This window comes from Micromesistius poutassou (genome assembly GCF_964030765.1).
Source record: "Micromesistius poutassou genome assembly, chromosome: 17".
NCBI lineage: Eukaryota > Metazoa > Chordata > Actinopteri > Gadiformes > Gadidae > Micromesistius > Micromesistius poutassou.
Window position 1 is genome coordinate 2,824,707 of NC_140287.1, and position 14,268 is coordinate 2,838,974.

The window sequence follows — 14,268 nt, forward strand, 5'->3', positions numbered from 1 at the left end:
CCCCAGCAGACTGGACGAGGAGCACCGGCTCATCGCGCGCTACGCCGCCCGTCTGGCTGCAGAGGCGGGGAACTCTACGGTGAGGGAGCCGTCATCAGGTCGTTGGACGGGGCGGGGCTCCACCCTGACCACGACTAGTGGGCAGGCTCCTCTAGTCAGGGTCTGACCACGACTAGGGTAGTGGGCAGGCTCCTCTAGTCAGGGTCTGACTCTCAGTTTGAAGCCCTACGTCCAAAGCCCAATGCGGGGGTCCCTGAGTGAATCTCCTGCTCAGCCCTTCCTGCTTTCTGAGTGAAGGAAAGCTACTTTGGAGAAAAGTGTCTCTTGAATCATTGAATTAAAGGGCGTGTTTCCAGGTGGTTTCCATGACAGTGTCTGGATAATGTACAAGGTGTTTAGTGTCAGCGCACTGACGCACGACAAGATAATCAGCCTTACCCGGTAGGAAATGTCACTGTGGGGAAAATAAACAACAGCACAAGCTAGAGTACAGCAAGCTGTTCCAAACAAAAGGAAAGCTGAAGAAAAACTGCCAAGTCATAATTAGGCGGCCTGGTTTGACAGTTTTATGGTCGGGTACTTTTAATCACATTATGATAACTCGTGTTCCAGCAACAATGTCCTCCGACGGATCTGAGCTTCAACTTCGACGCCAACAAACAGCAGCGACAGCTGATCGCCGAACTGGAGCACAAAAACAGGTGAGTGACTGTTTGAATAATTGACTGACTGAACTAACTGACCTCTCCTGCTGTCGGCTCCCAGACCGTAGTCGAGGAGACACAGGGGAGAAGTTCCCTCCAGCGCTGATGTTCTCTCGGGGGTAACGGCAGTGGGTCTGCTTATAGGTTTGAATATGGTCAGAAGGAAGCGGCCACCGATTCTTGACAGGCTGGGTACTTTATTCTCAGTTTGACTAACTTTACAGTACACGTTTGCACAGACACAACCAGACTTGTTCATTACTTCACTGAACTGACACGCGCTACCGCTCGCTCACACACACACACACACACACACACACACATACACATTGCCATTCTCGCACACACACACATGCATACATCAGTGTTCAACCGGCTGGGCCAAGCGTTCCCTGCGGTCCGGAGTGATCCGCAGCATGGAGGAGAAAGTGATTGTTGCCGTTTGCGACGAAATATTATCCATTCCGACGTCTCTCCCTCTTCCACAACAGGTAAAGACATGCAATGGTGGTTATCTCGGCCATGGTTGATGAGAATGAATTGACATGAAGCACCGTTGGCGGGCAAAAGATGTTGCGCGACAAAACTTTGGCGACTGCGCGACCAGGCGAAAAATTTGTCTTTTGGTGTGAACACACAATAACAATTATTATTGACTATTTCTAATTATTATTGTTAGATGAACATTATAGGGTCCCGTCCTTCCACTCCCTGTTTTCTCAGTTAAACACAGAAATCAACTACATTTGTCCCAGTGTTTGTTAGATGTGAAATTAAGCCAAAAAATATGCTCTCTTCCTCCGGCAACGCAGTCGCGAAACCTTTCTTGTTCGTCGTTTCTTCTATTTGTCTCTAACTCATGCTCCAATCTTTCATCGATCGATGCGGATGTTGTGGATGCAACGGAATATATGATGCATCGCTGCAGCAACATTGATGGTGATCACGAGTCTGCCCGTTCTGCCTCTGTGCTGTCTGTGGTCAAACCAAAACAAACAGAGACCCTATGTCATATCCTGCCCCTTGCAAGCCCGCCCCCCTAAACCAGCCGGAGATTCTACTGATGACTGAGCGACACTGATGTCCGCATATCGGGCATCAAGTGTGAATCAGTGTGAATGACCCTCACGATCAAACCTCCTGATCCACAAATGCGGAGAAAAGACGGAGGACATATGTGAAAACGGCTACATACTGACTGACTGACTTAATGAACTGACTTACTTGACTGACTAAAATAACTGACTTACTGACTGATTCAACTTACTGACTGACTGACTGCTGGAATAGCTAACTGACTGACTGTAAATCTGTCGCTCACTCCCGCCACTTCTCCTCCCCGCTTTCAGTTGAAATTATTTTCCAAACGCCTGTCACAAAGCGTCATGGCACCCAGAGATGAACCTGAATGGCCTGACAGTTTGGAGATGGATACGGATACAGAGCGTCAAATAGAGTGCTGGCATTTCAATGTGATGCTTTTTGAGTTGTTTGGGGACTTCTATTTTGAGTGTTAGAGTTAAAGAGACTGTAGAAATAATAAACCCAGCGGTGGGCCTCAGTCTGGCCGTAGGCTCCTGGATAACAATAATATCCTTGCCACCTCTTCTCTCCCCCCCCCCCAGCTCTCTCTCTTTATCACTCTCTCGGTGCCAGTACCGGCCAGAAAAGTGCTCTATAAATACACTGCATTTACTATTCAGGAAGAAATATAGCAGAGGTGCGATGACAGGTCTTAATAAAACACATGTCTTCCTGCAGGCACTGAGGTCAGATCCAACGCGAGGATACGCTGAGAGAGGATGATGTACCGCATGATGAGATACAAGACGTTAAGACATCTGAAGATAAGATACGATACGATGAGAGAAAGGGAGAGAAGATAGGATCATAAGTCTAGATATCATAAGATAGGGTAACGTCGCAAAGTGTAACATTTTAACTGGCTCGTTGTTCAAATAACCTGGAAATATCTGCTGTCAATGCTGATCGCTGTTGATCTCAATAATGTTGACACAAATAGAAAATGCCGGCCAGGGTTAGCACCTCTCTTTGTTTACAAAGATCTTACTACGACACTCCCACTCACGCCACCCTAGCCAACGCGAGCTATGCTTTTCAGCGTCACACAGTTTCACAGCCAGATAGAGTGGACAGAACACTGTCTCCCACCTACTAACTGGGAGGGGCTCAATCATACACATTGCAACTTCATGGTAAGATAGGTTAAGATGTATTAATATGATCCATGTTGAGATATATAAAGACAAAATATGTTATGTTTTGGTACGATGAGACGATGCGATAAGGCAAAAACAACGACAAAATGAATGATAGAAGTTCGGGTGAGGTGGTCTGTGAGGCTCGGGGCGAGCTCTGTGTCGCCGTGTATCTCCCTGACTGCCGGCGTTCTCTCCTCTCCAGGGAGATTCTCCAGGAGATCCAGCGCCTGCGTCTGGAACACGAGCAGGCCTCTCAGCCCACCCCTGAGAAGGCCCAGCAGAACCCCACCCTGCTGGCTGAGCTACGGCTTCTCAGGTACGTCAAAACAAACCCGCCTTCACAGTCGCCTTCCTCTGCAGACAGTTCGACAGAGGAGGATTTTAACCAGATAACGTCACCTCATAAACAATTTCAGTGATGAATTAAGGATCAGTGTATGCAGTGCATGAGTCAAACCTAGGCAGATGCACGGACTACGTGACATCTTGCACGGCGACCCAAGCAAGCTGTTCCCTGGGCATATTACCGAAGATCAATATGAGAATAATTCCTGTATAACCTGATGCAAAAATCGATGTTTTCCCTAACTAAATAGTGTATCCTATACTATATATTTTTTTACATATAGAATAAGACGGTATAAGATAGTTTTACTGGTGAATAAATTACAAATGTCATTCGAAAAACCTCTTAAAATGTAAACAATGATTCAGCAAATATATCCACCATCCTCCTTTCACATGATCGTGAAAAGGGTGGATTAACTTTCTAAAACGACCCTGGGGGCGAGTAGCTGAGTCCTGCTGAATTCCTCAGAGTAATAATACATTTTGATAGGCTTGCTGGATAGAATATCTGAATTCCACCAAGCAAGGGCTCGAAATCCAAGAGCTTAGACCCGATGGCGGTGAACCTATAGATTTATGACAGCATAATCAGCATAATACGATGGAGAGGAACGTTTTGGGTGCAGTGTTGGTTTTCTCTGGCCTCTGGCCATGGGAGAATGTGTGGAGATAGATAGTCTGGAGGTAGCAGCTGGTTCTGAGTGTGTTGGACAACATGCCCGGCAGGCAAGCGCGAGCAGCTCTGGCTCTGTGCGTGTTGAATTAGTCCCGGTGTAGTACAGCGTGTGGACACTAGAGGGCGGTGATCTGCATAACGTTTCACCTCCTGCATCCTTCGACTTTTGGTAGCATTTGGTTTCTTCCATAGCTATATCATTTCAAAATCGATCAAAGAATGAATAGGTTTTTATCCTAGTAAATTCAAACTCATTAATTTATGCGGTGAATATAAATTAAAATTGTATTTATAAAGAAGGACAAACATGATTGTGTCAAAGTAGATAGCTGATCATTTGTCGTCACAATAGTGTTGGGTATTATTGTGATTATTTAGCGTTCCTCTTTTTATTTTAGAAAACAATTCAAAGTGTTCGTCAGATCATCAGGTAGCTTCATATACCGTAGAACATAGAACATAGAACCTAGAACATAGAACCTAGGCCATAGAACATAGAACATAGAACCTAGAACATAGAACATAGAACATAGAACCTAGAACATAGAACCTAGAACCTAGAACATAGAACATAGAACATAGAACCTAGGCCATAGAACATAGAACATATAACCTAGAACATAGAACATAGAACATAGAACATAGAACCTAGAACATAGAACCTAGAACATAGAACCTAGAACATAGAACATAGAACATAGAACATAGAACATAGAACCTAGAACATAGAACCTAGGCCATAGAACCGTTGAACCCAGAGCACAGAGACAAAAACCCAGAGAGCGATACGTTGACAACATGGACCCTAAGCAACGCAGAATTCAGAACACATCACATAGAATATACACAACACGCACCAACATGCGCCCGGAGCCTGACGCCGGCGCCGGAGACGCGGCGTCCTGACGCGGCGCCGTGTCGTCCAGACACAGGAAGGACGAGCTGGAGCGGCGCATGTCGGCGCTGCAGGAGAGCCGGCGGGAGCTGATGGTCCAGCTGGAGGGGCTGATGAGGCTCCTGAAGGTACCGCACCGCGTTCACCTCGCTCCGGGCCTCCCAACGCTGGGGTTGTTATTAACCATCGTTAGGATCTATGCATGTGCGTCATTTTTATAAAAGTTTTATTCCACCGCTCGCGTCTCGTTGAGATTCGATCGATCTGCGTCTAAAGACAAAGGACAAGGTGGCAAAGTGAACACAACGACACTGTTAGTATCAGTGATCTGGACCAGTGGTTCTCAAAGTGGGCTCCCCGGGCCCCCGGGGGTCCGCGGTGCATTGCCAGAGGGTCCGTGAAGAGTTTGCTAAAAAAAAAAATAATTATTGTCTGTTAACACTACTTGATTTGATTAATCAAAAAGTCGATGTTGCACTAGTTACATTGTGTTCCACTGCGATGCTACAGTTGTACTTGCCTCTCTCTCACTCACACACACACACACACACACACAAAACGACTGAAAATGGTTAAGTATTTCTCAAAAAGTTAGACTCTCTCTGTGTATTGCCTATTGCTGCATCCGTGCATCTTCATTGTCTTTTAGCACTATACCTAGCTGTTGCACTGTTGTTGCAGTTCATTTTTACTTGCTCACCCACCCCTCCCCCCACACACACACACAGACACACACACACATACTATGATTCATGATTTACCTCCTAAAACAATTGCCTCTCAATGCATTGAGTATTTTATTTGTGCAATGTTATCAATGTCTGTTATATCAATGGCTTTGAATGGCCGAAGCATGGCACTGAATGTTTGAAGCATAAAAGAGCTCAAAAGCATCTAACAGTACAAATAGATAAGAGCCTTTATGATTACATCTAACAGAACAAATAGATAAGAGCCTTTATGATTACATCTAACAGAACAAATAGATAAGAGCCTCTATGATTACATTTGTGTCGCGGTTATGAGGGGGTCCTTGAAAAAAATTCCACCCTATGAGGGGTCCCCAGCCCCATATAGTTTGAGTACCCCCACTTCCACGCCCCTGACAGCCACTCAAATTGTCTATCGGAAATATGAATTTAGTTCACGCGCAGACAATCTAAAAGACAGCCCCTTGTGCCCCCCCCCCCCCTCTCCTGAGTCCAAGGTTTCTCTTTGATTTGTGTTAGGGGAGTTTGATCTCGGTCTAGGGTTAAATTAGTCCTGGGATGTCCTGGCAACTGGGATCAAGGTATACAAATAAAATGGACCTGATTTCACTCGACCCCAACACCCTACCTACTCTACCCCGATCAAGCTACTCAACCTGCTCTGCCACTCTGCCGAGTCTATCTGAGCTCTGCGTGTCGGTGGTCTGCGTGCGTTTCTAGAACTCTCTCGCCCATACGGTGCATGTCGTGGACATTAATCTCTTCTGCCTTTTGGGGCCAGCGTTCAGTCAGTCTCTCATGCTCTGGCTCTCTTCTCTTTACCTCCTCCCCTCGCTCCGCACCTCCCGGCTGGCCACTGCAGGATGAGGAGCAGAAACAGACCGTAAGTGAGACACTCCCCCCCCCCCCCTTACTGAACCAACTCATGACCAACTCAAGCCCATCGTGATCCTGGCTCTAAGCCCCCGCTTGGATAGGATTCAGGAACGTTTAATATGAGCACAGAGTGGCCATACTGCAGCTCCAGTGACTTTAACCCTTTGATAATGATGATGATGATGATGATGAGGGTGATGGTGATGGTGATGATGGTGGTGGTGATGATGGTGGTGATAGTGATGATGATGATGATGATGATGATGATGATGGTGGTGATGGTGGTGATGGTGATGATGATGATGATTATGATGATGATGATGGTGATAGTGGTGGTGATGATGGTGATGATGATGGTGGTGATGATGGTGATGGTGGTGATGGTGATGATGATGATAATGATGATAATGAACTAATGATAATGAACTGCAGCCGCATCGCTCCTCTACCTGCCCCACACTGTTGTTTCCTAGGCAACATGAAAATTCACTTAATAAGGAGTACTTCAAACAAACAAAGATGTTCATTAAAAAAAAAAATTAAAAGAGCCAAACCCGCCATTAAATACCAATCAGAGGTGTTTCTCATTCTGGGGCTTCAGGGCGGCCTGCTCCCCTGTGAACTTCAGTCCTTCAGTTCAGTCCAATAAGCGTGGCCCAGCTGTGTCACATCAGAACCTCATCCCCTGACGACCAGATCAGCCAGTGACCACTGATGTCTGCTTCGGTAACATGTGTCCTGAAGCGCAGGTCACTCACAATGCTAACCGATCTACCGGTGGTGTTTTGTGGTGGCTTGAAGGACCAGTTGTGTGAGTTTGCTGTCGTGGAAATTTCCTTCAACAGATATTGCGTCTAGGACAGATGAGACTTGTAAATGCAAAAAGCACACACTAACCGAGGTTTAATGCTTGCAGACATTAGACTCCTCTAGCAGAGTGAGTCCAGACATACAGTTCGAGTTATTTATACAGTTTCAGATCCTCCCCATATTGCAGATGTCAATAATCAAATCAGGTAATGTTTACCCAAGACACAGACTTGCCTGTATTCTCATCGAGCAGAAGAGTGCACAAGAGGACGTCCTATCCCTTGTGACCGTTTTGCCCAAAGTACGAACGTTAACATCAGGATTGATTCTGAAGAAGGCGGGCCGGTTACCCGTAGAAAAGGGTTTACATTCAGACGCCACTGAGGAAGGTGGGACAGCTGACCAGAGCACAAAGGTTAACATTTTGACAACATCGCTCACTCCAACGGTGAGGTGGCTGAACCAAGCACAAAGGTCAATACGTAGACAATACTGAGGAAAAGCAGGGTGGCAAGACAATACAGGGAATGGAGAACAAAGCCTGTATGACTAAAATGTAACAACATATGAATTTTTTCCATCATATTGTGCAACAGTCTGGCTACAGGAGGTATCTCGAACTGCATGGGGACTCGGGTGTCTGGGGGGGGTGTTGGGGCGGTGGCGGTTCTCACTGGCCCCCATGTCAGACCCCCGTTAGTCAGTATTAGAAACCTCCCCTAGCCTCTAGCCCTCTGCCCAGACCTCAGCCAGGGCCGAGATCAGGCCAGCCATCTGCTGCCTGGCTCACTGCCACGTGGCATGGAACCTCACTACACACACACAAGGACAGAGAGAGAGTGGGGGACCGAGAGAAAGGAGAGCAGAGGAGAGGGAGTAGAGAGAGAATATGAAGGAGAGAGAGTACATAGAGACAGAGAGAGAGAGAGAGGTAGAGAGAGAGAGAGAGAGAGAGAGTACATAGAGACAGAGAGAGAGAGAGAGGTAGAGAGAGAGAGAGAGAGAGTACATAGAGACAGAGAGAGCGAGAGAGGTAGAGAGAGAGAGAGAGAGAGAGAGAGAGAGAGAGACAGAGAGAGAGAGAGAGAGAGAGAGAGAGAGAGAGAGTACATAGAGACAGAGAGAGCGAGAGAGAGAGAGAGAGAGAGAGAGAGAGAGAGTACATAGAGACAGAGAGAGCGAGAGAGAGAGAGGTAGAGAGAGAGAGAGAGAGTGGGCGTGAGTGTCCTGGCCTCACTGCAATAGGAAAGTAGTGAGGTTATGTTTTCCATATGTTAGCTTTAATGAAACTCTCCCTTAGAGAAACCTGTGACGCAATTCTCCCTCATCTACCGCTGAGTTCCCTCCTAGATCCACTAGATGCATTTCCCCCTGTTGGAAGTGGGCCCTTCCTCACGTCTACCTGCATTCGTCGAACACATTTCAGGGCTGCGTTGATTTAGATTGTATTCTACAATACCCTTCTAGTGCTGCTTTAATTAAGACGCTTTAATTCTGAAATATGTTTCAGAAGTCGCTTTGACTTTGATGGTTGAATTTGAGAAATGCCTCTCAGTGCTGCTTCAAGACTGTTGAATGTCGGGAACACATTTCAAACACATACTGTATGTATTAAAAAGGTGATTTTTTTTTTTTTTCCCCCCCTCTCGTTCTCGTTGTCTCCAGTCCCAGTCCGGCGGATCCCCCCACTCCTCCCCGAGCCACGGCGCCGGCTGCACCATGCCCATGCCCATCCGCTCCACGTCGGCGGGCTCCACGCCCACCCACACCCCCCAGGACTGCCTGGCCGGGGTGGGGGGCGACGTGCTGGAGGCCTTTGCTCAGGGTGAGCCTCTCACTCTGTGACCTTGTTGTCTCACGCTGTGCTCTGAGGTCGCTCACACGCAAAGCACCTGCTGAGCGCCGCCAAACTCGCTGGAGAAAGAAATGACTGCAACGACGAAAGAGTATCTGACAGTTTGGAGTTAGGGGGAAAATGAACGCGATGACATCTGTCGTTGTCTTTTCTTGTTTTGGCTAAATTGAATCCCGACGGAATCGCAATATGCTTCTGTGCGGTTACCGCGTTTAAAAACACAGAACTTAAAATCGGATTACTTCTGCAGTTATCACGTAAAGAAAAAAATCCATATCAACAGAAAATGCCTCCCTCCCCCCCCCCCCCACCCCAGGTGTGCCTAGAAACCTCCGGAATGACCTGCTGGTGGCTGCCGACTCCATCACAAACACAATGTCGTCGCTGGTGAAGGAGCTCCACTCAGGTCGGTCCCTGGCTGTCCTCTGTCGCCCTCTGTCCACCGTCATGTTTCGCTGGTGGTGTTCCCATCGAAAGTGGTTTCTTAGTCTCTTGTCCTCTGGGACATCAAAGTGTCCTCAGGATCCTCGATTACTGTTTTATTGGGGATTCTGTTGCATGCATAAAGCAGAGGAAACGTGGCTCCAATGCGATGATTAGCTTTCGTTTTAGTCGTGTTTACAATGTTCAGCCTTTGGAATATAAGCTTCCAAATCATCATTAGTGTTTTTTCCCCCTGTGATAAACATGTTTTACGTGCTGACGCCTTTTTAAGTCCCAAAACTCCAGTGGTCACTCCGCGCCCCCCACCGCGCGTCTTCCCTTTGTCTACGGTGAACGCTCGTCCCAGTGTGTCGGTGTGCTGCTGCTGCGGTGGTGGTGTTGAGAACGTCGTCACTGAGTTCCTCTGTGCTGTCGTCTTTACAGTGGACGACCTTGTGGAGGAGGAGGAGGCCAACATGAGGAACGGCAGGGAGAGAGGTAGGCAGCATGTTCCACCCCTTGGTTCATTTAAAAGGGTCAAAGAAAAGTCTGCCTGGCAGCTATCAGGGACAGAATGGTTTCAACAATGCTGAACTTAAAGTACAAAATAAGTATAGAAACTTGTTTGTGGTCAAAAACATTGTTTGGTGCGAAGCATAGTATAAAGTGCTTAGTATGGTTTTATTATGGATCTCTCCTCAAACCGAAACCTTTGGTTGGATTATTTGACGTGGGATTATTGCACTAGCACATTGTTCAACAGATTCCAGTCAAAGCCAGTCTTTTACCACTAACCATAACAAAACACCAGAGCACTCAGTCCCGTTGAGTAAAGTTGAACTTCTAGGTTAAATTTGGTCTTGGTCCACCATTGGCTAGATTATTTATTAATTTATTAGTGTATAAAAAAATAAAATAAATTACACCATTTACGCATCGCTAGAAGCTTGTCACCCGCACACAACTTGTTGTTGGCTGGCTTTACAACAATCAATAGAAAAATCGTACATTTAAATGTTTTCAGAGAGGCTGAGAACAATGAAAGCATACCATCCAATTTAGACTGCAATGAAACAAAAGTAACCCAGAAATGCTGGTTGCTAGCCGTGTAATTGCATCATCATTCACCATCAGTCATGCATGTTTGGTCGATATTTACGGTCGGCTAGCAGGTGCTGTTTTTTTCTCTCTCTGAAACTCTAAACACAATCTTATATCTTTGCGTCCAGGCACAGGGAGGGTACAGAAGCACTGAGGACAGGAACAAAAACCTGAAGCTCCATCCGCCAGTGGTCACCTGGTTAAGGCACGCAAACCCCCACCACACCACCACCACCACCACCTCCACCACCAGTCTCCCGATGGCGTTAGCGCGTAGAGATATTGCATGCTGTACTCTACCAGGACTTCACTGTGTTGACACCACAGGTATCCTTGCAACTCGCCAGAGAGAAGAACAAAAAAAAGAATACAATTTAGCGAGTGTATATTGTTGTGTGTACAAAACAAACTGCTGTCATTTAACTGACAATTTTAATTCATGTCTGCTAAGGAATGGCTTTAATGTGCTTTCTCTTCCCCTGAACTGTCTCTCCTCGTCGGGGCAGGCCAATCTGTATTAAATAATACTGTCAACATGTGACTTAAGGGAACAAACCCTCTCCCCGTCCTGTACTGGAAATTGCTATTTCCATGACACGTTCCCAGTCATTGCTTTTGTACGGTTAGCTGTGGTATTATTTCGTTTTATTCATTTCGGTTTTTGTGCATGATCTTGCACTCATTGGACACGGTGCCGTGTCACGCCAACTCTGTGTGGGTTTATGTCGGCTTACCTGAGGCTTTTCAGAACAACAGCCAGCCTCGGGATTTCAACTCCCGTTACTTGCACATTTCTAATATCTCCTGTACAGCTGTGTTTGAGTTGATATGTCGGAGGCGTATTCTGACATCTTATTTACTAAAGGATGAAATCGTATATATGGATTCTTAACATGTCTAAATGCGATTGCTACAAAACCGTGTTGCATTCAGTTGGAAAAACATTGTTGCAATTACAAAACAGGAGGCAGGGAAATGTTTTTTTCCCAAAGGAATCCAATAAGCCTCTGTAAGTCGCTGATCCATGCCAATATAAACAAAAGCAGAACACCCGAGTCCAAAAACAATGGCAGCTTTCTTTGGTAATTGGTTTCAGTGGCAATAGTTCATCAAGTATTATATCTATGACCGGAAACCAAGTTTCAATAAAAGTGGTTTGAAACAGCGAATTCCACCTCCCACCCCCCAAAAAAAGAAGAATCTCTTGAACTTTGATATAAGCTATCCTAGATGTAGAATATCTAGACCATACTATCTATACATAATATATCTAGAATAGCGTGCCCCTCTCACGCTCATCGAGTTACAGACTGCTGTGTGCTCGCCAAGCCATGCTTGAAAATATGGGCCGTTTGGTTAGAGCTAGCGTAGAGTGGGATTGGTACCTGAAATACACTCACTTAGTAGTTAATGTTTTGTCCCTGTAACTGGCTTATAGATCCAAGTACCAACCAACCTTGAAGGGCATTTTAACTCCTCCACAGCATGGTGCCTCCTTCCAAATACACAGGCTAGCTTGAAAGTACGTACCTCAACAGTGTTTAGCGAGCTAGAATCAAAGGATTAGGGGATTTTGTTTTCAAATCACAGAATAGACACCTAGTGAGTAGGTAGGGGAGGAAAAAGAAGTTAAGAAAGTATAAGTAAGTTGATTCAAAGTGTAAGGATAGAATTATATAGATGTAGAAAAGGCTTTGGTGACAATAGTGTATGTGCAATGAACGTAGCCACTCAGGGATTGTAGATCTACTGTCTGTGTAACGTAATGGTGATGGTCGCAAGAGGCTGGCTAGAGTGAAATTATATCGGGAAGGTTTTTAAAACGGTTCCGTTTCAATCCAAAATCTATATCCATTTTACAAAGCCCAGTGCAACTAGGATAACACATCCAGTTTCCTATACTTGGATGGATTAAGTACTGTCTTTCTTCTTCCCTTGGATTACATTTTTGTGCTTTAATGATTTCATATTATTTTAAGTTAGTGTTGCTTTACCGAATCCTATCCTCCTCCGAGTATAATTCGTTTTTAATTGAAATTCTGAAGTGCCCACAAAGGGACTGAGAATATGAATGGTTTAAAGGAAACATATTCTCAAGCAATAGAATATTCAGAAGGTTGTGGATAGTTTATTGTTTAGTCTATGTGTGTGTGTGTGTGTGTGTGTGTGTGTGTGTGTGTGTGTGTTTGTATGTGCCTGGCATGGATAATGAATGCTATCTGGCCACAATTATAACTATCCCACATTAAAAGGATATCTACTTGAATCAGAATGGCATTGCGCCTGTCTTTAGTTCTCCATAATTGATTTCTTGTTATGTTTTTTGCGTGCTATATTGAGAGTAGCTACTTTGAGACTGCATAATGTCTGGCTGTGACACACTGCAGTGTGGAAAAATAGCCGGAGCAATGTATTTGGTCCATGAGGGAAATAAAGACAGTTTGTTGGTTGCCTGGTCAAACAAACATCAGCCTTCCACCAGACAAACTGCACTTAAGGAAACAGAGTTTAGAGGGAAACGTCAGCGGCGTACCAAACGCTTTGCAGCTAGATGTGTACACTATAAGCTAAATATAAACAAAGTATAAGGTCTGAACAAACCTGTAACACTGTGTCAAGAAGCCCAACAACGACAACAAGAGGGTTGTTGTTCGCTGGCGTGATGCTTTCCGTTCAGTTCTTCTCATCGCCGTGTTAGTGTTCACACCGCTTCTGTCTTGTACGATCACCGTGATTATAGTCACCATTTCGTCAAAAATCTGAAGCCACGCTGTTGCTCTTGCCATCGCGTCGCTCGTTGTGGGAGTGTGAATGACGGGGGTCTAATGAAGCAGGCATTAAAGACACTTATGTTTTTTAAAACTCTATGAACACTTTGCAAGCAACACTGTTCAATCTGAGGTTCCGTCTGACCGTAAAGGTCAGAAATTAATTTCCGAAACCGAGTTAATAGAAAGAAAAAAAAAAACAACAGAGAGAGAGAGAGGAGTGAATTCCTGTGTTCCCCTTTCACACTGGCCACTCATAGGAATGCAATGTCGAGCTGTGTTACTTTTTTGATTTACTTGTGCCTCTTTAGATGTTGTCTAAATGTTGATATGTGTGGCGTAACCATTCCGCAAATACCACAGCTTCTCCGGCTCCATGTGCCGAGGTTTTCATCTGTGTCCTTGAAAATCGGACTTGATTTGTTGCTTTATGGGGGTGAAGGAGGGAGGAGAGGTCGAATAGGGATTGTGGGAATAGGGTGTTGGGGGAGGGAGGGGTGGGGGGGGGGGGGGGGGGTGAGGTGAGGTGGGGGGGGACACACATTTGTGGAGCCTTTTTTTCCGTCTGTGCCAAAAATAGTTTGCAGAATCTGTGTGTGTTTTATCAATACCGTGTCTAAGAGTATATCTGCATTAGTGTGTGGTTATTTGTCGCCAATTCATTCACGGAACGGCCTGAAGCTGACCCACGTGTTTCAAAGGGTTCAACCTGTGTTAAAAAAAAAACCTCCAAGCTAGCATTCCCATAGCGAAGCATGAGAGCAGCGTTTCTTAAACTACGGTCTTGGGACTGAAAAACGTGTCACAACCCGGTTGGAAGGGAAGCCTGACAAAGCACCGAACACTCAAATAATTCTGAGTGAGCTGGAACAGCTAATTC

The 14,268-nt window shown here is 45.7% G+C and overlaps 1 protein-coding gene across 1 annotated transcript in view; it reads left to right on the forward strand.

Moving 5' to 3' along the window:
• The window catches only part of dtnbb (dystrobrevin, beta b), a gene marked incomplete at both ends in the record, with an annotated part of 34,677 nt that extends 23,903 nt beyond the window's left edge, over positions 1-10,774 (forward strand). The window contains 9 exon segments of the mRNA XM_084481901.1: positions 7-79; positions 613-701; positions 3,129-3,242; positions 4,877-4,973; positions 6,418-6,438; positions 8,913-9,066; positions 9,413-9,502; positions 9,964-10,017; positions 10,749-10,774. Coding sequence (XP_084338027.1) covers positions 7-79; positions 613-701; positions 3,129-3,242; positions 4,877-4,973; positions 6,418-6,438; positions 8,913-9,066; positions 9,413-9,502; positions 9,964-10,017; positions 10,749-10,774 — 718 coding nt within the window.
• Between the last annotated feature and the right edge of the window lie 3,494 nt (positions 10,775-14,268).